This window comes from Ictidomys tridecemlineatus, chromosome 3 (assembly GCF_052094955.1).
Source record: "Ictidomys tridecemlineatus isolate mIctTri1 chromosome 3, mIctTri1.hap1, whole genome shotgun sequence".
In the NCBI taxonomy this organism is placed as follows: Eukaryota; Metazoa; Chordata; class Mammalia; order Rodentia; family Sciuridae; genus Ictidomys; species Ictidomys tridecemlineatus.
In genome coordinates, this window is record NC_135479.1 from 106684910 (window position 1) to 106707878 (window position 22969).

A 22969-nucleotide genomic window follows, 5' to 3' on the forward strand; every position below is an offset into this window, starting at 1 on the left:
GATGTAGCTCAAGTGGTAGTGTGCTTGCCTAGCAAGCGTGCGGCTGGGGTTCGATCCTTAGCACCACATACAAAAAAACAAAAACAAAACCAAAAAACAAAGATGTTGTGTCTGCCGAAAACTAAACTAAGTAAATAAATATTTTTAAAAATTCTCTCTTAAAAAAAATGAAAAATACAATGACCCAACTGTTTTTCATAATTGTTTTAGAGATCACCTAGGAATCTTTAGTTCAGAAGGAACAATGCTTTAAACTCTGGGTCCTCCCTACCCAGGTCTTTTCTTAGAATGAAAGGAAATTATTTTTTATTTTAAAAGTTCTCTCTAAAAATCCCGAGTTAGATTCTCAAGCTTCAATATAATCTGCAACACTGATCAAATGTAATCATCAGTCTTTAAAGTGCCTTCTATACAGATGGGGATTAGCAAGGGCATAAACTGATTCCATGGAGCATTTCATTTAATTGATTTTATCATACCTGTATTAGGTCTGATCCCAGGAAAAAAGAAATAGCCTTGTTATAGAGAACCACAGATTACGGCAGCTTTAATTTAGGTTAGATTTTTCATATAGGTGAACTGTAAATATCTGAGTATTATAAGAGCTGACTACATACTTTCAAGCTTTTATTTCCTGTCAAAGGATCTGATATTTTGCTCTCTTATAATTAAGAAGAAAGGATTACTTATCTCAAATCAATTCTAACAGAAAATTGTATAATCCCAGGAATATGGGGCAATACTCCTTTTTAACCTACTAGTAGCATTTCCAACAAAGGATACATCAGTGCTTCTATGAAAGCACATGGGACATAAATCAGACTTGACTTCGGACTACGTATAAGGCCCTTTTTGATTACAAACAATAACAGCAACAACTTGTTTCTTTTTTCCTCTTTATTCACAAGTTGATTGTTAATGAGAAAACACACAGGGTAAGATTAACATTGCAACTTGGATCTTCAGTCTTGTTTTTCTAACCCAAATTCTGATAAAGGACACTCTTCTCATAACATTCTGTCCTCTCCCTTCTTTTGTGCCTTCAGAGTCCTTTCTAAAAGGAAATACACTGCCTGGCATTCTATATGATTCCTAAGTTCCAGGGGAAAAATGAAACAGATAAAGTGATATCTAAGAACACTGAGAACTATAGCTTCAAAAACAAGACAATAACTCAGATTTTCTTGCTTTAATTATTCTTTACAGTGCCACAGTAAAATGAAGTCCAACAGAGTACTGATACTCAATAAATGACCTATGACTTTCACTGATCAATGAAGTAACTGGAACAAAGCTCAAATATAAAAATTGATTCACTATTCGATTATACAGTATTGAAACCACCATAATAACATTTAAACACCCAGAAAGTTTGAAGTAACATTAAATAATAACTGGTAACTCCAAAATACCGCAACATCTTTAAGTGCCTTCTGAATGACCAAAAACAGATATAATTAATTTTGTTCAGTATAATGTCAGTGAAGTTTTTTTTTTTACACAGAACTATATAGTTTTTAAAAATTGGTAACCCATGTAAGATACACATTAAACCTTTAAGTGACTAAACTGTTCAATAAATAGAACTCCACACTGCTTTGCTGTTACGGACTAATGAGCTTATAATTAAGGAAACCCTTTTAAGAAATTCTAGTCTATAGAATGACATGTTCAATGTTTGGCCCTATTAACTTTCAGGCAAAAACCTGATTCCTTTATAAGACGTTTAATTCCTCTGAATACCACTTTTAAGGGGCTTGACTTGAATTTTGTCAAAATAAATCACTAGTAATGTGTGGCCCTCCAATCAATGGGTTCTCCATGATCTCAGTTCAGTGTGAGCCAGCACACTGACTTTTCCATGAGTTCTCCACAGCACCAACTTTAAGACTTTTCCACAAAGCATCCTGCCCTTCTCTAGATTTTTGGTAGAGTGTAAAGTTAATAATGGCATGTGGTGTTCCTTAGCATAACCTGCCAAAATGTGATGATTTCCTTGGAAGAAAAGCCATGGGCTGCGATCACACGTCTGAGTTGACAGACATCCAAATGGATTCTATATAAAAAGAAAAGGTTTGTGTCTTCTGGAATATGAATGTCCACTTTTAACAAATTCAAACAGATCCCGACATAAACATCTTCGAACTTGATGGGTTTCACATGACCCATCATTTCATAGATCCTTGGCACCAAATCTCTGGACATTATATAACCCAGCCCACTGCAGTAGGGAGGGAACACCTTGAAAGGATACTCCTGATATGAAATATGGTTTTTCTGGTAAAATCCTCTGTAGGAGTAATTATCAATGAGAGGATAACCTGTGAAAAACTTCTCTGAGTGGTTTAAATTTAAAAGATACTTCACTAAATTACCAGTATTGATGAAAACGTCAGTGTCTGTCTTCATGATGTACTTGGCATTGGGGCAAAACTCAGTTACCCACCTGAAAGCCATAATGGTTTTCAAGGTCAGGTTGTTATATGTGTCTAAAAAATCTTGTCGTATTATGTCACCATAAAGAAGGTGCTCATCTTCTAAGGACAACGCTAACATTTTGTCTTCCATTTCAGCTTGCTGGCCTAGTAAGAAAAATGTAAGAACCTCATATCCCCACCAAGACTTCTTTTCACCCCAAGTAACCCTAATGGCCTGCCTGGCTTTCACATCTGAGGGGTGCGAGGTCACTAGGATGACCAGAAATGGGTTTTGATGAGAGCAGTTTGAATGCTCTCGAAGTGTAAAGCGAAAGTCTTGTCTATAAATTGGCTCATACTCATAGAAGTACATCCAGTTCACACGCTCTATCACATTATAGTGGGGAAGGCTGAGGTACCACATCACGAGGAAACTCAGGAGAGACAGCAGCAGAAGGCTCCATTTGAGGGATCTCAGTGACATCCTACTGGGAAGGGCAGTTAAGAGAGTCAGGGCCATCCACAGCAGCTGGGAAGGACGTAAGGCACAGGTTCTAGAAGATTTATAAAAAAAATTGGGTTAGCACTCTACCATTCAAAACACATTTTCAATTGGTATTTGAGAACAAAGGATGTACAGCAAAACCCCAAATCCTGATTTGAATGAATCTACTTAACTTCATCTAACTATAAGCAAATGATACCAACAATCAAAAGTGTACTTTAGCTTTTACATCAGGACCAAGGTTAAGACATATCTTTTAATTATTTGAAATGAATACTTCTTATCCTATACAAATAACTGTCTTTTATGAAATATGATTTTTTTTCCTTAGATGCCTGGAAGGACAGAAAGAGATGAGTAATGGTAAGTTTAAAAATCAATCTACAATAAAAACAAATGAAATTGCGTTTCTTCTTTTTTTGCTGCCATGGGAAAGAAAATGCAGTAAAGGATTTAATGCAAGGATGTGTTACTAGCAACATGTCCAAATAAACCAAGGGTCTTTCTCAGCTGTATGATCTGATTCTACCAAATCTGGAGTAAGGAAAACCCTATGGCAAAAATTATTTTATTCATCTAATTTGTTCTTTTGGCAATAATTATTAATGGTGGCCACTGATGTGGGGGATCAGATAAAGGTGGAGACTTCACCTGGAAGGTGACACAAGTATAACTTTCTCTTGATTTTTTTTTTTAAAATTCAGACTATGAGACAGCTTTCACTTGCCCCAAACAACACCCTATCTCCCTTTTACTCAATGCTCAAGTCTAGAAGCAAGTGTGTAATTAAAAGTCTATCTTTATACCGCCAATCTCCCTCCGTGGTTTTATCTCAATTTCCTGTGCCTTTTGTACGTTGGGAAATGGTCTGGGTGTCACTGCTGCTCATAATTAGAAACCACTGAAAGCCCCCAATGAAGCATCCAGGGGAAAAAATCTGTCTTTAGTATTGAGTTTTCACGTTTCCCATTCCAATCTATTCAGAAATCACACACCAGATCAGAATCATGCAAGGGAACACTTCTAAGAACACTTGCTTTTACCAAAAGTCCAGTTGAGACAAGGAAACAGAGCTATGTGATTCAGCACCTTCAGACTGGCTTTCGCTCTGGCTCCAGACTCCACAGGGCTTTTGTGCGCCTATGGACGGCCCAAGGTCAAGAGTGCCTAAATGTTCACTGGACATGGTCTATGTCAGCAGAATGCACCAAACACTAATGAGACCAAAGGAAGAGAGGAAGAAAAGAAAATCCCAAGGCAACAGTTCAACATGGCAGGAGAGTACAGTACAGACTGCTTCCATCAAATGCTAAGGAATTTCAGTGAAAGGGGCAGATTGATAACATAAGAAGGAAAAGGCTGAGGAGGCTTCTCATAGCTGTCTCTTCACCAACAATTATCTAGGCAATGGTTCCTGGGAATTCAGAATTTGCTGTAGAGGATGAACATTAATGTCAAAGGTTCTACCTTGGAATGACCTTAGGGTGTCTGAACACACAGCTTTTCTGCATCTTCATACATGAGTATGACCAGATCTTAACACGCCTTGCCTTCTCCATGAGGCCATACTCCCTTGCCCTGATTACTTCTGGACCCAATAATCTTTTCTATTTTTATTGCTTTCTACATCTGTAGTCATACAATGTAATGGAATGTTTCAGTAAACTGTCCCCCCTTTGGTCGCATGTATGTACATGTCTTGTCTCCTCACTTACATTCTATTGTCTTTCTTGGCAAAAAACAATTTTTCTCAAGAGTCAAAGCACAAGGCAGAGGAAGGCCCACAGAAAGAGTGCAGTGGACACTGACATACTGTTTGCATTTGAATAAGAATACTATTGTAGGTCCACCCAACTCCCATCCTCCTCTAATCCCTTTATAGCCATAAACAGTACATGAAAGAAACAGGAAATGAAAATTTTAGATGTAATTAACACTGTTTACATGTTCTTTTCCTCACTTGTCTAATCACTGCATGTCTACTCAATGCATGACCCTTAGGGAAAACATTTACATTTCAGCCACTGACAACTTACACATTTATTACAATAGTTGTAAAATGCCAGTCTTATATCTCAGTCTAACAAATCAGCATACTACAACAAATTTCATATAAACAAGAGGAAAGTGCTCTAAGGTGCACCATTTTATAGTTGCACATGGGCAATGGAGACCCTGTTACTCTTCAATAATGGGAAGAACTAAAAATAGCAAGTCTTATTACAAAAAGTTATTTTTATACATTCTATAACCCATGGTTTCTGAAAGTAAAAAGGTGACAATGGTTATGATAGTACTGTGTATGGGCTCATGAAGAAAATAAACCAGCAGAAAAAGAGAAGTTACCCAACCCCAAAGTGGGGAAAGATCAGACTTTCAGTCACCGACAACACAGAGGGCTCTGAAGGCAGAAAGACCAGAGTCCACCCTCGAGCTCTGTCCTTTACCAACCAGGGCAGTGAGGTTTGTTATGATCCTTTCAGAGCCTTGGGTTTCCTGTCCCCCTGCTGGAGCCATCAGGACAGTGCAAACAAATGATAATACATGCAAGGCCTCTGGGCTGTGTTAGGTGTCCATCAACAAAGACCCGCGCTCAGCTTCTGTTCCCCGGTTGGTACCTACGCCATCCTACCTGTGTTCTCTAAACTGATTTTTATTGTCAAAAGGGATTCTAAAGAAATAATCTTGAAAAATCTATATTACTTGAACAACAGTACATTGAAAGGCCACAAGTCTATTTCTATTTCTTACCTTCTTGATTTATTTCTTCTGAGGACCTTCAGTTTCACCCAGTGAACATTCAGCAGAAGGCAGTTGTCAAAAATAATGCTTGAAATTTCTATAAGATATGTAAGAAGCCAGCATTCACCTATGAATCGGGGGATTAAGAGTCAAAGAGAGGCAGAGAAAAGACTAGGCATTTTCTGAACCAAGAATATCTGTTTAAATAAAAACTTAAGAAAACTACTTGTTCACAGAATTCACAGTTGATGGTATCATCATGCCAAAAGGACACATGGCATTAAAAACCAGTACAGACTCAAGACTTAAATACGTATCTAGGGGTTGGGGATTTGCTCAGAGGTAGGCTGCATTGCACAAGGCCCTGGGTTTTACCCCTAGTACTGAGGCAAAAAGCAAACACCTGTATCTACATTCTCTCATCCCCTGGTATCTTCTGTCGCACTGTCTCACTTCTTTGATAAAGAACCGAGGTCACTAAAAGAAGTACAACAGGCAACTACAGTGAGACACTCTATTTGTGTCTACTCTTTCTCTGTTCCATAATCAAATTCACAGAAGGCAGCGCTGATGTGCATATGCCAATTACCCCTTTACAGCCCACTCCTGCCCCTTCAGTATCTCTCCATTCGTGAAAACTCAAAAAACTCAAGACACATTAATAAACCGACAAGCATCAAGGCACAATTGAGTCTGCTTATATCTTTTTTTTTTCCTGCTGGTCAAGTTTAAAACCAGAGGAGGATATGAGAAATGGGGAGGCACTGACATATATCACTCCTTATATCGAAAACATACTCCACAGGCACTAAAGAGTCAAAGATGGGAGAAAAATAAACTTGTGGAAACACCAAAAGAAAATATGGATTTCTCATAGATTAATACAAAGATAAACATGAAAAGAAATGGCCAAAGTGGCAATTCTCAAAAGAAGAATGCAAATGGTTACTAAAGTAAGAAAAGATGTTTGTGATAGTTTGTATATTGAATGTGTCCCAAAGGGTCATCTGTTAAAGGCTTGGTCCCCAAACTTTAGTAGGTCGGGCCTAGTGGAAAAAAGTCAGGGGGCCTGGCCTGGAAGGAGATTCTGCAACCCCTGCCCTTCCTGTCTCTGCTTGCTTCCTGGTTGCCCTGAGGTAAACAGGCTTCCTCTGTCGCTGTTCCTGCCACGATGTATGTGCTGCCTCACTACCAGCTCAAAATCAACAGTTAACCGACCATGGACTGAAACCTCTGTAACTGTGAGCCAAAATACTATCCTTCTTATTTTGGTAACAGAGATTGAACCTAGGAATACTTAACCACTGAGCTAGCACTGTTTTTTTGAACCACGACCTCACTAAGTTGCTGAGGCTGGCTTTGAACTTGCGCTTCTCTTGCATCAGCCTCCCAGGTGTGGAATTACAGGCAAATGCCACATTGCTGGCAGGCCTTTCCTTCTTAAAAGTTAATTATCCCAGGTATTCTGTCAGTGATGGAAAGCTAACACAATGTTCAAATACAATGAGAAGAAATATTCTCACAAAAAAATTCCGAACTAGCACGTTAAAAAAAAAAAAAAAAGCTAAATAGCATGCATGAGGGGAAAAGAAATTCTTGTGAGCATTCTCATGTACTATCTAGAGGGAAATTTAAAAACATTTATTATAATCTGAAAATTTTTCATTTTTTAATGGATATATTTGTTTTTATTTATGGTGTATAGTGTTGTAATTCAATACATGGATAAAATATGTAATGATCAGATCAGGGTTAAAGGCATTTTCTACCTCCTCAAATATTAGCATTTCTATGGGCTGGGAACCTTCAAATTCTTCTCTTCATTTATTTTGAAATGTATAATTAATATAATTTTTTTCTTAAACATCTTTATTTTTTAGTTGTAGATGGACAATACCTTTATTTGTATTTTTATGTGGTGCTGAGGCTCGAACCCAGTGCCTCACACATGCTAGGCGAGTGCTCTATCACTGAGCCATAGCTCCAGCCCCCAAATAAGTCCTTTAATATGAAGAAAAACTGAACTTGGGGAAGGAATGGAATGTAAGAACAATAAATTATTAAAAGATACTGAAAACTAATAACATAGACAACAAGGAAGAGAAAAAGAGAACAAAACCAAATTTATTTCCACATGGTTAAAAAAAAAGTAAAATCAATGTCAAAAATGATATTGTGTCTGCAAAAAAGATGTTTCAGAGGAAAACTAAAATATACTAACACACTTGGCCGATGCAGGAGGAATAAGGAGATACTGATAAATCTTAACATTTTGCTAAAAAATTCACTTAAGAACGTGTATTAAGCTGGGCCTGGTGGTGCACACCTATAATTCCCAGCAATTCAGGAGGCTGAGGCAGGAGGATTGAGGCTAATTTCAGGAACTCAGCAGGACCCTGACTCAAAATAAAATGAGCTGTGGGTATAGCTCAGTGGTGGAGAATGATGGGTTCAATCTCCAGTATCATAGGGAGAAAAAAAAGAATGCATATTAACCTTCAGATTGACCATTGAAGGAATGAATTTGGAACATATGCCTTCTAAACTGAGAAAAGAAACAAAGCAAGTTATCTATTTAATGGAAGATAGGAAAAAGGAAAAAAACCCAGAGAAAATGCGTGGTCAATGGAAAACATGAAAGATGACAGAAGTAAATTTAAATATATTGTTAACTAAGGTAAATAACTCACCTACTAAAAAGGAGGCCTTCACAGACTGGCTTAAAATTCTGCAATAAATTGCTTATAAGACACACACCTAAAACAAAATAACAAAATGTTCAAATATTAGGAAAAAGAAAAGAATATTATCAGCTGAAAATGCCAACCAAGAGAAGGCAGCTCTAGTTAAGTTTTAACATTACATATGTATTTTTTAAAATTTTTATTTGTTCTTTTTAGTTATACATGAAAGCAGAATGTATCTTGATGTATCGAATATAAATGGAAAATAACTTCCCATTTTTGTGGTTGTACATGATTTAACATCACATATTCTAATTGAATGGCAACAAAGGGAATTATGTTCCTAACAGAAGGAACTATTCAAAAGATAATTTACCAGTAAAGAAGCTATGTAACCATGGGGTTGTGGCTTGGTGGCAGAGTGCTCTGCTTGCCTAGCACACATGAGGCACTGGGTGCAAACCTCAGCACCACATAAAAATGAAATAAAGCTATTGTGCCCACCTATAATTAAAAAATAAATACTTTTTAAAAAGAAGCTATGTAACCATAAAAATAGCACCAAAATATATCAAGCAAAACCTGAAAAGTTTGTGTATAAATGGAATAAAAAAAGGAAAATAAAATTTGAGGCCAGGCTGGCCCTGGTTCTATCAATCTAACCACCAAAGGGTTTGAAAAAAAGGGGATGGGGCTGATTACCAACATAGCTGTATTTTAGAGTTCATTAGGCTAGGTATGGTGGTTTACACCAATAATCCCAGCGACTTGGGAGGCCAAGGCAGGAGGATTACCATGTTTGAGGCCAGTATGGGCAATTTAGCAAGACCCTGCCTTAAAATAAGAATAAAATGGGCTGGGGACATAGCTCTGTGGTAGAGTACCCTGGGCTCAATCCCCAGCATGGGGTGGATGAGGGGGCAGGGAGAGGTAATTAGGTCAGGGGCTGCACTCTCATGAAGGTATTAACACAGCTCCCCTGACAGTGGGAAGAGTGAACAGTTACTCCTCAGTCCCTCTTATACATCTACTCCTTCTGTACGCGTCCATTTCCACTTCACTTTCCTGCCACACAATAGATCAAAATATGGCCCTCCTTAGAAGCCAAGCAGATGCAGGCATCATGTTCTTGGACTTCCAAAACCATGAGCTAAATACATATTTTCTTTTAAGTGTTGTCCAGTCTCTTGGAAAATGGTCTAATACCCCAAGTAACTAATATAGTAAGCAAACGAAAATTAAGAATGTGTTTCAAATAATATTATTAATAATCTTGATCTAATAGAATTATTTAGCATCTTTCTTTTAATAAAAAGAAAAGAAATACAGTAGGCCATCCATACCCATGGGTGCCACATGTATACAACCAACTGCAGATAGTAAATATTAGGAAAAATGTCTGTGCCAAACATGTATAGGCTTATTCTCTTTGCCATTATTCCCTAAACAGAGTCTAACAACTATATATGCTGTATTAGGTAATACAATTTACAAATTATTTAAAGTATACAGAAGGATATGTATAAGTTACATATAAATACTATAATATTTCATATATGGGCCTTGAGCATCAGAGGACTTTGGTGTCCACAGGAGCCCTTGAACCAATCCCTCACAGATACTGAGAGACTACTATATTTTTTTCAAAGACTGTATAAAACATTTATCAAAAAACTGGTATCAGATTACACAGACCACTCAATAGTTCTAAAAACAAAACTGAATCTAGGCTACATTCTGTAATCACAATATAATTACAAATCAACAACAAAAATGTATGAAAAGACATTTTAAAAATTTGTTTAGGGCCTGGGATGTAGCTCAGTGGTAAATCACTTGCCTAGCATGCATGAGGCCATGGATTCAATCCTTAGCACTGTAGAAAAAAAGTTTTGGTTAGAAACTTAAAATAATCACACACATAATTTTGGTTTAGCCCACAAATTTAAAGAGACTATTACACTGTAAATTATTTCAGATATCTTCAGATGAATGTTGACAATACAGTATATCTCAATGAAGCAGATATTACACCAATCTTTAACTTGAAAATTATTGATGAGGTGGGGAGACAAGTATTTTTTTTTCCTGGTTTTAAAGAATGATCTACAGACGAATAGACAAAGGAAAATGAAAGGAAGGAATGAGGGAAGGAATAGGAAAAGTCAGTGGGGTAAATCTGACCTAACTTTCCTATGTATGTGTACGAATTTATGACAGTGAATCATACCATCATGCACATCCACAAGACACTAATTTTAAAAAAATCTGTAAGTATACAACAGAAAGATTAGTAGAACCGAGGGAACAGAACAGGAGGGACAGGAAGGAAGTACTCGAGACTGAATTAGAATAAATTATATTCTATGATTTTATAACTATATTATAGTATGTTCTATTATCATATATAACTAAAAAAATTTAAAAGAATGATATAATGGGAACAGGGGTGCACACCTGTAATCCTGGCTGTTTAGGAGGGCTAAAGCAGGAGGACTGCAAGTTCAAGGTCAACAGCAACTTAGTGAGACCCTATCTCAAAATAAAAAATTAACAGAGCTGGGGACATAGCTCAGTGGTAGTGCACCCCTAGGATATAATTCCTAGTACTACAAAAATCATCATCACATCATCATCATTACTTGTATTTTAAGGGAAGCAAACCGGTTTGGTTGAAAAAGGAAAAACTTTTATAGAAGATGAAATGACAGAACAAAACTGTCTCATTTTGCAATATCTCATGAAATTACAGATTCAGTGCTGATTATTAATCAGTGTTTTGATCATCAAATTCAGGACTGATGAAGAAATACACATCTGTGTAGTACCAAAGGAAGAGCACAAATATTACATTTTTTTGATGCAAGGACCGAAAAGATACAAACTTTACATTGTAGGATGAGGTGTTGTAACTCTAACTCGATGATCAATCTTAACATTATCAATGGTGGAAAAATACATATTATCTGTCTCCTAATAAGATAAAATGTGAACAATATTACTTGCCATGTATCCTAGTTGAAAATATTTGATTGAAATCTAATCAAGTTTTACAAGAAATACAAAAGAAAAGAAATACATAAAGAAATACATAAGCAAAGAAATACCACGAGAAAACAATCAAGGGAATCTAGGAGGTAGGGTTTTAGGAGAAAATGAGCTAGTTTCTTCAGCTAGTAGTGCCATGAAAAAAGTAATAGTTCCAGATTAAAAGAGATCCAGGGACAGACACAGTTGCAATGTATGGCCCTGGCCTGGATCCTGCAGAAATTAAAGACAACCTAGACATTAGGTGATGCAAGAAGAATTATTTTGATAAGTGAAATAATGTCAACTGGCTATAAAAAAAATTTTTGAATAAAGACAATGTGGCATGGCCACACAATTGGATATTACTCACCTGAAAGAAGAAACAAAGTTCTAATACATGCCACAACAAATATTAGTTGTAGAATTCTTAAATGCATGTGTCTAAAAACCCTTACCCTATAATGTATGACTCACTTTAAATATTCAGAAAGGGAAAAAATTATGGGGAGAGGATACTAGGGATTGATCCCAAGGGCATCTACCATTGACATACATCCCCAGACTTTTTATTTTTCATTTTGAGACAGGGTCTCACTAAGTTGTTAGGGCTAACTTTAAACTTGTAATCCTCCTGCCTTAACCTCCTGAGCTGTTGGGATTACAGATGTGCACTACAGTGCCTGGCCAAGAAGAAAAAAATCTATAAAAACTAGGTCAATAATTGCCTGGTATGGAACTGGGGCTGATTGCAAATGGGCATAGGGGATAATGACATTTTAAAATTGTGTTGTGGCAATGACTGAGCATGTTTAAATTCAGTAAACATTACTGACCTGTTCACTTAAAATAATTTTATGGTCATGTCAACTATACATCAATGAAACTGTTAAAAATAGTAAACTTAAAATTGTTTTTAAGAGTCAAACACTGATGAATTTAGGAGTAGGATGTCAAGAACCTCTGTGTACTTTAAAATAATTCAGTAATAATAATAAAAAGAATTAAGAAAGACAAAAATTTCCTCTCACATTTCTGTTGGCATACAAAATGCAAACCTCCAATGGAGGACCATGGAAGTACGTACTCAAATTACAACACATTCACCCCTTTCATTAGTAATTTTGACTCAGAAATTTATTTCAGACGCAACTGCATATGTCCAAAATGATGTATGTATGTAAGATTACTCACTGTGATACTGCTATAGCAAATAATTAGGAAAACCCCAGAGATTTCTCATAAGATATCTTACACCAACTATGCCTCGTACATCCTCACAACTGTATAGCTGTTTTAAAGAAAAAGACAAGAATAAAGACTGACATGGGAAGATTTCTAAAATATATTAAGGGAAGTGAGATATGGAACAATGTTTATAATGTGTTCATTTTTATGTCAGAAAGGAAGAGAAAATAAAAAAATATTTATGTGTGCATGAGAAAAATGATAGAAAGACACACAAGGTGGGGAGGGAGGAATGGGTGGATTAGGAAAGGGACCAGGGCAAGACCCTTTAATGTAACACCTTTTTATATTATTTTGACTCTGAAACTATTTGTGCTACGTATAAATACACCAGCATAACTTAATCAGTCCTTATAGAAATTTAATGACCTTCTAAAGATAAGCAGTTCTTAAAAAAATAGAATTACCTTTTATTTTTATATTCATTTCACATATTTATTGGTATATAATTTTACATACAGTAAAATTTACCCCCACCTTTTTTTAGGAATACCCTTTTTTTAAGTATACCCTTTTTATCATGCTGTTTTGTAAGTTTTTAGTCACATAACCACCAGCACAACAAGACAGAAAAAGTTTCATCTCAAAATTCTACTTTGTGTTGCCTTGTAAAAAAGTCTTCCTCCCATCCCCAGGCAACCACTCATCTGTTTTGTTTTGCTTTTCTACCGCTACAATGTCACATCGATGGAATCACATAGTATCCAGTATACAATCAATCATACAGTAGGCAGACTTCTAAGTCTGGATTCTTTAATTACCAGAAAAAGACAAATTGAAAATAAGTGAGCTAAATATTTAGCTCAAGAAGTTAATAATTACGATGTTCTTTCAAAGAAAATAGGATGAATAATAAAGTAGAAAATAATGAAATAAAAACAATAAAGATGATTATCACATAACAAGCAAACATTAGGATTAAAAAGGAAGTTCCTTATCTGTTAAAGAAACCGCAGTAATCACAACAATCAGACTTCAGAGACATCTCCATTGTGGCTAGGAAAAAGACAAGGATGCCCCCACCCTTCAGTGTTACTCAGAGACCCTCATTATCCCTTATAACAAGAAAATGAGACAACAAAAAAACTGTTTAAAAGGAGGAAAACCTCATTACTTTCATATAACTTAATCATTTACACAAAATCTCAAGGGAGGAAGAGATAATATATAAAGATGAGTAGGTTTACAAATAGGTCAGCTATGAGATCTCAATATATAAATAATAAACATGAAAAAATAAAATTTAACAGAAAAAATACAAAGGCAACAAAAACTAAAATGTCAGATTAAGTTAACAAAAACGTGCAAGACCTGAGGTAGAAAACTAAAAACTAAGGAATTTTTCTACAGAATGAAAAAAAAAAAAAGAAAAAGAAAATAAGGAATAAATGAAGAGAGATAAAATATTTGGGGATAAGAAAACTCCAAACTAAAAAACCTACTTCCCCAATTAATCAATAAAATCATAGGATTTAAAAAAAATTGATAAAAAGAGCCTAAAATTCTAGGACTATAATTATCCAAGAATAATCAAGACAATTTTGAAAACAAAGAATGAGGCCAGAGTTGGATGGGGATTATAAAATCATATTAGAGCTACAGTAAATAAAACCAAGATTAAATATAGGTTAAATGATCAAATAGCAAGACCAGAAGCAGATCCACACATACATGGGGATTTGACAAATGACATCACAAACCACTGGGATTGGACTCAGTACTCTGTATAAGGCTAAACGTGAAGAATTAAACTATTACTACAAAGTATACCAGAATATATTTGTGACCTCTGTAAGGAGAACCTTCATAGATAAGTTACAAAAAGCCTACCTTATAAAACAGAGGGAAAATACGCAGTACCACGTTAAACTACCTCACTACTATTATAGAGTAAGACACCATAAATAGTTAAACTATGAGCCACAGACTTAGGATATTTACAATAAAGCAAACAAAGGACTGGTATTTCCAGAATCTTTTTACTATATTTTTTTATATGGTACCTATCTGTAAAAACCTGTGAATATTGTTAAAGTTTCTATAAAGTTTGTAGAAAACTTACAAGTTAAAAAGAAAATGAATGAACTGTAAGCAGTTTGCAGAAGAGGAAATCAGAATGGTCAACAAACATGAAATGAGACTCAATCTCCCCAGTAATGAAGGCAAATTAATAAAGAAAGGCAAATTAAAATCAGGTAGAGATATTGAAATTTTAACCCATCAGACTGAAAAATATCAAAAAGCTTAAAATTAATCAGGTAAATGCTACCTATACCTATGGGGTAAATGCTACCTATCATACACCAGGGCAAAACACAAACTGCTACAATTTCTTGGTGGCATCTAGTAAAAATGAAAAGCAGCCATTCCTTTTCTTGATATGTATCCTAGAAAATGCTCACATATGTGCATCTTGGAAACATGTATGCTTATCTTTAGGCCACAAAAGCCAAAAACTCAAGGTTAAAATGTATATCAGTAAGAACAGACAAATAAAACCTGGTATGCCTTCTAATGGAATCCTTTATGATAGCTGGAAATACACACACACACACACACACACACACACACACACACTCAGGAATTGTACATAGTATTTCAATTTGAATAGATCTCAAAATGCTGAGTAAAAACTAGAAGATAAATAATTTTATACAAACTGTGTTTGTGTGTATGTCAATGGTATTTATAAAATAATTTTAAAACCTATATGAGAAATGATGGGCTTTTTTAGAAGCAGCTACATATGTTACCAGAATCCAAGGCCAGAGCCTCACTGGGGATTCAACAAAACAGGTCTGGCCATAGCACCAAAAACCTAATAGAAAAGGAAAGGGTGAAAAGCATGATAGGAACTTTAATCAGTACAGATGCACCAAAAAAAAAGACCCATATGTCCTTAGCCCTGTCTAATGACTTTGAGGTTTTATAGATAGGGAAATGAGAGTAAAGTTTGGGGCTTTGCATAGTTGCAGGCACTGCACAGCTGCCAAAGCAGGTGATCTTCAAGTGTGATCTGGTCCATCATTATCTCAGGATTGGTCAAGAGGGACTAAGAAACTTTCTTTGACTCATCACAAGATGTGTATCCATCATACCTATTGCTGACTCCAAGGTAATTCAGGGCAAAGGAGACAGATGCAAATGGAGGCAGTGATGCCACATCTTTAATCTTGCTTTTATCCAACTATCAGATTTTTGCAGGCAAAAGTGAGGAGTCGAAATCCCTGTAACAATTTCGCCACCTTGTCTTTTGTCCATTCCTCAGTCTGAGGGCATTGGAGCGTCAGCCAATCTACCTTTGCAGGTTTCTTGGCCTGAAGCATATAAGCAATAAGGGTCAGATGCTTAAGCCTAAAAGTAGAAATATCATTGTAAATTATAAAAGGGAGACAAAGTCAGAATACATCCAATTAACTAACTAAATAAATAAACCATGTAGGGGATTCTCCTTCTAAATACCTCAGTGAGTATGGATTACTAAAAAAATTTAATCGGGATAAGAAAAAAAAATAATCATTTCTTTGTTTTTATCTAAACAGAGGGCCCCTGTCTGAGCTATGAGGTCCATCTTTTCTGTGGATGTGCGTGATGGAAAGACTTCAGTGTCAGGCAATCTTGCATAAGAACCCCAAGTTACATTTAAAAGAGCCACTGTCTTTCCCTTTTAATTGTCCATGAATGATTGTTCTTTTACTTTTCTACCACCCTCATATAAGTACATTTGTGTTTGGTTATATTTCCCTCATGAGTGTTTGAGTCCAAGCAGGTGACCCCTATTTAGGCCTAAAATTAATCTCTTTCTTTTTTCCTGTTAAGTTCTGGAGATATTCCTCATGGGTTACTTTTAGGAACTTGTGAGAATCCTTTTGGCACCTTTAGTCTTTTTTTTCTACCAGCTATACCATCTTCCAGGATGGGTTAGGGTGTTGCTGAACACATGTGGTTTCCCTTGAAGCACTGGGGACAGTTCCCTTTCCAATGACCCTCTTCTTCTTTGCAGAATATATCCCAATATCCCATTCTCTAGGGCCCTCAAAATCCTCTTGATTAGCAACTAACTCAAGAGTTACAGGGTCTCTAGAGGGAGTCCACCTTTCCCTGGGTCCTAGTTGACCTTGAAGGGCAAGGGTCAAAATATTCACTATTATTTTTTCTTAGCCCATTTATTTTCCTTGGCTTTGGTCTCAAAGTACCAGTTGTTGAACACCCAGAGGGCCAGTTCTGCCAGAGATGAAGTAGGAATAGTGAGTCCTAATTTTAACTTTTGTATTTTACAGTTACCCCTTCCACTTAATTGGGGTCACCATTAGTATGAAGAGTCAATGTTACATCCTGTCCGTCCTATAGGTGATGGCTTATTATCTCAAATTGTTAGGTTATTCTATTAGAAGTTGTACTTCATAAAACATTAACAGGAGACATTTATAAAGTTTTACAAGAGAAACACAAAACAAAATTAAAAACAGCAGAAACACATTTAGTTTGTATGACTGCTCTGAACCAAGAAACACTATTTTTATAACACTTATATACCTTTGATATTTGGTTACCTTCTATAAAAAACAATAAATAATTTATCAGCTCCATTATGCATGATATCATTTACAAATCCTATTTCTTTTTAAAACCCTTTTGCACCCTACTAGAACTTCCCATTGCCTACTTTGGGGGTTATCCTAACATGAAGCAGTGCAAAAGGCAGAGTCTTAGCCCAGGAAAGGCTGGTCTTTTGACAAATGTTAGTTGAAATTTATACATTTTAAGCTAATATTCTTCTCCCCCACCCTTTAAATATCATTCTACTCAGGAGTAAAAGAAAACAAAGCTCTCATGTATTGAATCTGTTTGAAGATTAGTTAACATGATATAATCACATCTGAAACCTGGATCCAATGGAAAGGCTAAGAAAACACTTAATTTCCCTTTTTTGGAAGAAAAACTGTTTTCATGTTGCATATTGCCAACCTTAAAAATTAATCAGGTTCTCCCTATTGTCTTTCCAAAAATACATATAAATTCCTACCCCAGTGTAACAAATAACATAATTCTCCCCATATAAATTATTAGTAACAGGTTACTTTTAGCCAATTACATAATCTTAAATGACATTCTGACTCTTAAGAATAAATGAAAAGTTTTAAAATTAAAATAGAATGTAGTAATTTCTGAGGTCCTCCTTAGATGACCAATGTCCAATCCTTTTAATTATCACAGCATCACAGTTTGGAATGCCAAGGGTTTGTGAATATCTATTTGCTCAAAGAGAACAGTCATACTACAAACAAGAGCACAAAAACATCTACCTGAAAAAAAAAGCCTGTCCCCACAATTGGAGGGCACCAGTTTGGTAAGGTGTTTTCCCTAACTTTGCATTTTAGAATACATATACACTTGGGGAACATGAATACATTTAACATACAAAGAAGCCAGGAATACTCAGTATCAGAGCAACACAGAAGTTCTTCCCTCCCCACATATGTATATGCATAAAAATCATAGTTCAGTAGGGTAACTCTTAATATTGCAGTTTTGCCTTTAACCAGTCTACATAGGTTAATAGCACCAGCAAATCTAAGATTAGATTTAAAACTCTTCTCTGTTCAGCAAACAGTGCCAATACCCACAAATAGATTTATTACCTGATGTACAAGTGTATCTCATGCATGTAAAGAGCACTTAACAAGTCACCTTATATGTATTAAAACTACATACTTTTAACTTTACAAACTCATGTATAACATTTAGACAAAGCATATTTAGCTCTCGGATTAAAACAATCCCTCCGAAACTAAGAGCAACTTCCTGATAGCTTTCTGTAGGATGTGAATTAAAGTTCCAAATTGTTTTAACTTTTAAACTTCCTTATACTGAGGAACTTGTAAACTTCCTCTCAATTAGGAGGCTCATTGGACGCTGAGATAGACAGGTTCTCTGGGTAACTAAATCTGCCTACATCTTTGTCTCCTCTTCTCTTCTAAAAGCTTTCCTCACCTTTCAGCTCTCTTAAGATGATTATTTCAGACAAAAAGTCTCTTCCTATCTTCCTTCAAAGCTGGCTTTAACCTATTTTCCTGCCAATACTTTTCAGAGTATTTGTGGAGTATAATGAGCAGCAAAGCCTAGCCTCTTGCGCCTGCTCAATATCAAGATGCATACAGGTTTCTAGTCTCAGACATACTGGTGTCAAACGTATCATAATAATCTAACACTGTCATTTAATTAGTTATGAAGTGAGTGTTGAAAAGATTTTAAAACAGAAAGGCACTTAAACCCTAATTCTTTTTTTTTTTTTTTTAAAGAGAGAGAGGGGGACAGAGAGAGAGAGAGAGAATTTTAACAATTATTTATTTTTTCTTAGTTCTTGGTGGACACAACATCTTCGTTTGTATGTGGTGCTAAGGATCGAACCCGGGCCGCACGCTTGCTAGGCGAGCGCGCTACCGCTTGAGCCATATCCCCAGCCCAACCCTAATTCTTTTTAAGACTTAGTTTCCTCAAGTAATGAAAACCTAATGAACACAAGAAATTATTTTAATAAAACACAAAATTTTTATTCTTAAGGGAATTCCCTTTGTTAATGATAGCCTACTTAATTACACAAATTTGATATAATTTATCTCCCACAAATCTTCTATAACTTCCTCAGACACTCTATAACTTGTTTACATCTTTAATTTTGACCTCTTTTTTTTACCTATCTTGGACTTTAGGACAAAAAAATCTTACTTTACCATACAAAATCCCTTCTCATCCAAAAAATTCCCCCAAAATACATCCTAATAATTTTCTCCTTCTTCTTGTTGATTATTACTTGTTGATTATATACTGCCTTTTTTCTTCCTTAAGTTTAAAATTTAAAACAATCTTTAGAAAATTTCTGAATTTAAGCTAACTAATCTTTTATCAATGACTTAAAATACTTTATGCTTATTTAAATTAAAACATTAAGTTTTTTGTGTTCTTTGCATATAGAATTACATATTAATTAGAATTTAACTTTTAGTGATCTTGCTTTTTAGTGAAGAGCAGAAACTTATTCTTTTAAATACCAATAATTCATTAAAATACAATCATTAGTAGACCCAAACACATATATATTCTTATAGAATTTAAGAATACTTGAACTTAGCAATTGATGTTTCAATATTTTTTTAAACATTTATTTTTTTAGTTGTAGGTGGACACAATACCTTTATTTTATTTTTATGTAGTACTGAGGATTGAACCCAGTGCCTCATGCATGCTACGAGCACTGTATCTCTGAGCTACAACCCCAGTCCCTGATGTTTCAACATTTTCACTTACAAATGACTGAGATGTTTTTCCTAACATATACATTTAAAAATGTTTATTCCATTTATGTCTATCTAATTTACCCACTTCAATAGTTATTTTTAGATTACCCAATAAAACCAGGGTATCAAACACATTTAACATTTTAAATTATTAATATTATTATTAGTAGTATTTGCCAAAGAAAAACCCTAAAAGCAATGGATGCTGTATTTCAAACATCTTAACAGAGGCAAATATAGTCCTGATTGGTGAGTAACCTAGGTAAAAAAAAATTGTGTTCATTATTCCAAAGATATCTTTACTTTTATCTAACAAGTTTAAATTATTTTTAAGGATATACATAAGTTATTTGAACTCAAAGTCATATGAATTTATGTCCTTTAAATTTATGAGCGCTTATTTATGTGTAAGCTAATTTGGTACCATGTAGGCACAATGTACAATACACACACGTACAAAAACATACAAAAAATGTTACAGTAGGTAGACAGATGTGAGTAGGATGATGGGAGAAGGGAGAATAGGGCTCACTCCATCTTGAGTGATAATATCACTCCACTTTGTGGAATGAAAAACTCCACCCATAATCACCACTGTCATAGGTACTTTTTTATCAGGGCTAGATATGGAAACCAGGGCCTCATGCAACTAGATAAGTGTTCTACCACTGAACTATATCCCCAGCCCTATATACTTCCTTCTTAAAACTAAAAAGAAATGGAACTTTCCTATTTAGGAGTATGCACAGAGAACTGAGGCACTAAGCCATAGCAGAAAGCCATGTTAACCGCCCCAAATGAAAAATTCATGGTGGGAGGATCCCAACTAGATCATAAAACCTTTCAATGCAGAAGACACAAGGCTGCTTCCTTTCTTAGAATGGTAGCACTGTGTTCTCCCTGGGGTGTTACTATCTGGGCTTTTTCTCCTGCCACTCTATGATGTAAATTAGCTTTTTGCCTCTTCTGATCTTTGCAGTCTTGCCCTTGTTAGTGCAAAATACAAGTGCATCAGTTAGCTCAGAAGGTTGCAATTTTGAAGTGGAACCTCTACTAAAATGGGGATCAAATTCAAGGAAGGAGAAAGTGTTTGGAGAAAAATCCCATCTGGCACTCCAGGTGGTTTTATGTTTGATGATTATGGTGCCTCAACTTGCAAGTACTTAAAAAAAAATGGGGAACATTTGATATTTCTAAGTTGTTTTTCCTGAGTGCTGATCTAGGTCCTTGGGCTAAAACAAAAATGTACAAGAGAGTTAATAATAATTAGTCCACTATTCAGGACAGCCCCAACAACGGAAACAGCCCAAATACCCACCCATAATAGAAGAGATAAATATGCCATATTATCCATAATGAACAAACTACCAACTTGCATGGTACTATGGAGAATCTCAACCATAATGTTGAGTGAAAGAAGGCAGAACACCTGGTTAAAGAGTAGATTCCGTTCATACAAAGTTGAAAAGCAAGAAAACCACAGTGTTAGAATTCAGGCACTCTTCAGGGAGAGGGAGAAAATATAACTGGGAGAGGATAAGGGGACTTTCTGGGGCACTGGCCATGCTCTATTTCTAGACCTAGATGGGGCTACAGGTGTGTTCACTCTGATAATTCATCTTATAACTTGTGCACTTTTCTTTTGGTAAGTCATATTGTACTGAAGACATAAAACAAGCTGGGCAGCCCTGCTTGTCAATCTGTGCACTCCTTACTACTGCAGTCAGTGTGGACAGGTGTCTACCTCCAGGGTCAGCATGTGGTGAGATCAACAGTAACTGCTCCCAGGCACCAGTTCATGTAATTTTTATGAGTTCCCCCAGAAGTTGAGGTGCTTTTAAGGTCTTTATATCTCCATTTAACAAGTGAGGAAACTAAGGCTTAGGGAGAGCAATAACTTGTCCAAAGTCCCAGGCTGGTTAAGTAGTGGAGGAAAATTCAAATAGGACTCCAAAGCTCATGTTCTTGGCCACAAGATAGGAGGGAGTGTGCTGCATTGCCACTGTGCTCTTAATCGAGGGAGTCCTTATAAACACAGCTGCTTGAGATTTGGCTTTAATTTATTGCAGCCAGTGAGCCTGATACAAATATTGAAGCAACATCACAACAGTCTCTGCACAGAAATACTAAGAAGATTTTCACTCTCAAAATCTGAAATATGAGGAGGCTGGGGTTGTGGTTCAGCGGTAGAGCACTCGCCTAGCACGTGCAGGGCGCTGGGTTTGATCCTTAGCACTACATTAAAATAAAATAAGGGTATTGTGTCCAACTACAACTAAAACAAAATATTTTAAAAAACTGAAATATGAGACGTTATTAACAAGTATTAATAACTAATAACTTGTCATTTAGGCAGATATATACCTTTTTATTTTGCATCAAAAATATGCTGAGCACTAGAAAATACAGAGGCAAGAAATAATCTGTTCAGAGAAAAAATTAACAAAGAGTGCAATGTTACAATTATTTCAGCCAAAATAACCTGAAATTCTTTCCTAGGGTGCAAAAATGCTGGCTATTTCTGAAAAAAGAAATCAAATTTAATTCCTTTAAAAATATATAAAACTTTTCCTTTATTTTATTACTGGAAATTAACCCCAAAGTGCTCTACCACTGAGTTACATCCCCAGCAATGCCCCCTCTTTTTTATTATTATTATTTTTTATTTTGAGATAGGGTCTTGCTAAATTGCCCAGAACAGCCTCAAAATCACAATCCTTCTGCTTCAACCTCCCAGGTGTCTGGAATTACAGGTGTAATCCCAGGTGGGATTACAGGTCAGCACCACTATGCTCAGCTATATGAAATTTTTCTAATTGCAAATGTAATAGATGTTCATTAGAGAAAAGTTAGTGAATGCAAAAAAAGTACAAGGACAATGATAGCTGTAAAGACAGCAATATTACCATTTTTTAAGAAAATCTACCAAGTGTCTCACTCAGGTATATATACACAAGCCCTCATTTCATTTGCTACCCCTTTCCCAATCCCATTCTTTTCCTTCCTTGAGGAGTCTGCACTTGCTATTCCATTAATCTGTTCTTGGAA

At 35.8% G+C, this 22969-nt stretch overlaps 1 protein-coding gene across 9 annotated transcripts in view; it reads right to left on the reverse strand.

The window, feature by feature from the left end:
- Nucleotides 1-879: 879 nt before the first annotated feature.
- B3galnt1 (beta-1,3-N-acetylgalactosaminyltransferase 1 (Globoside blood group)) overlaps nucleotides 880-22969 on the reverse strand; it is a 29800-nt gene continuing 7710 nt past the window's right edge. For 5 of the 9 annotated variants that reach the window (XM_005338295.5, XM_021735236.3, XM_021735237.3 and 2 more), the window contains 3 exons: nucleotides 8355-8421; nucleotides 5674-5791; nucleotides 880-2971 (listed from right to left, as the gene is read on the reverse strand). In XM_005338295.5, coding sequence (XP_005338352.1) covers nucleotides 1942-2937 — 996 coding nt within the window. In that variant the 5' untranslated portion in view covers nucleotides 2938-2971; nucleotides 5674-5791; nucleotides 8355-8421 and the 3' untranslated portion in view covers nucleotides 880-1941. The remainder of the gene's footprint in view (nucleotides 2972-5673; nucleotides 5792-8354; nucleotides 8422-22969) is intronic. The other 4 variants (XM_040270024.2, XM_040270025.2, XM_021735238.3 and 1 more) reach the window with 2 other exon arrangements.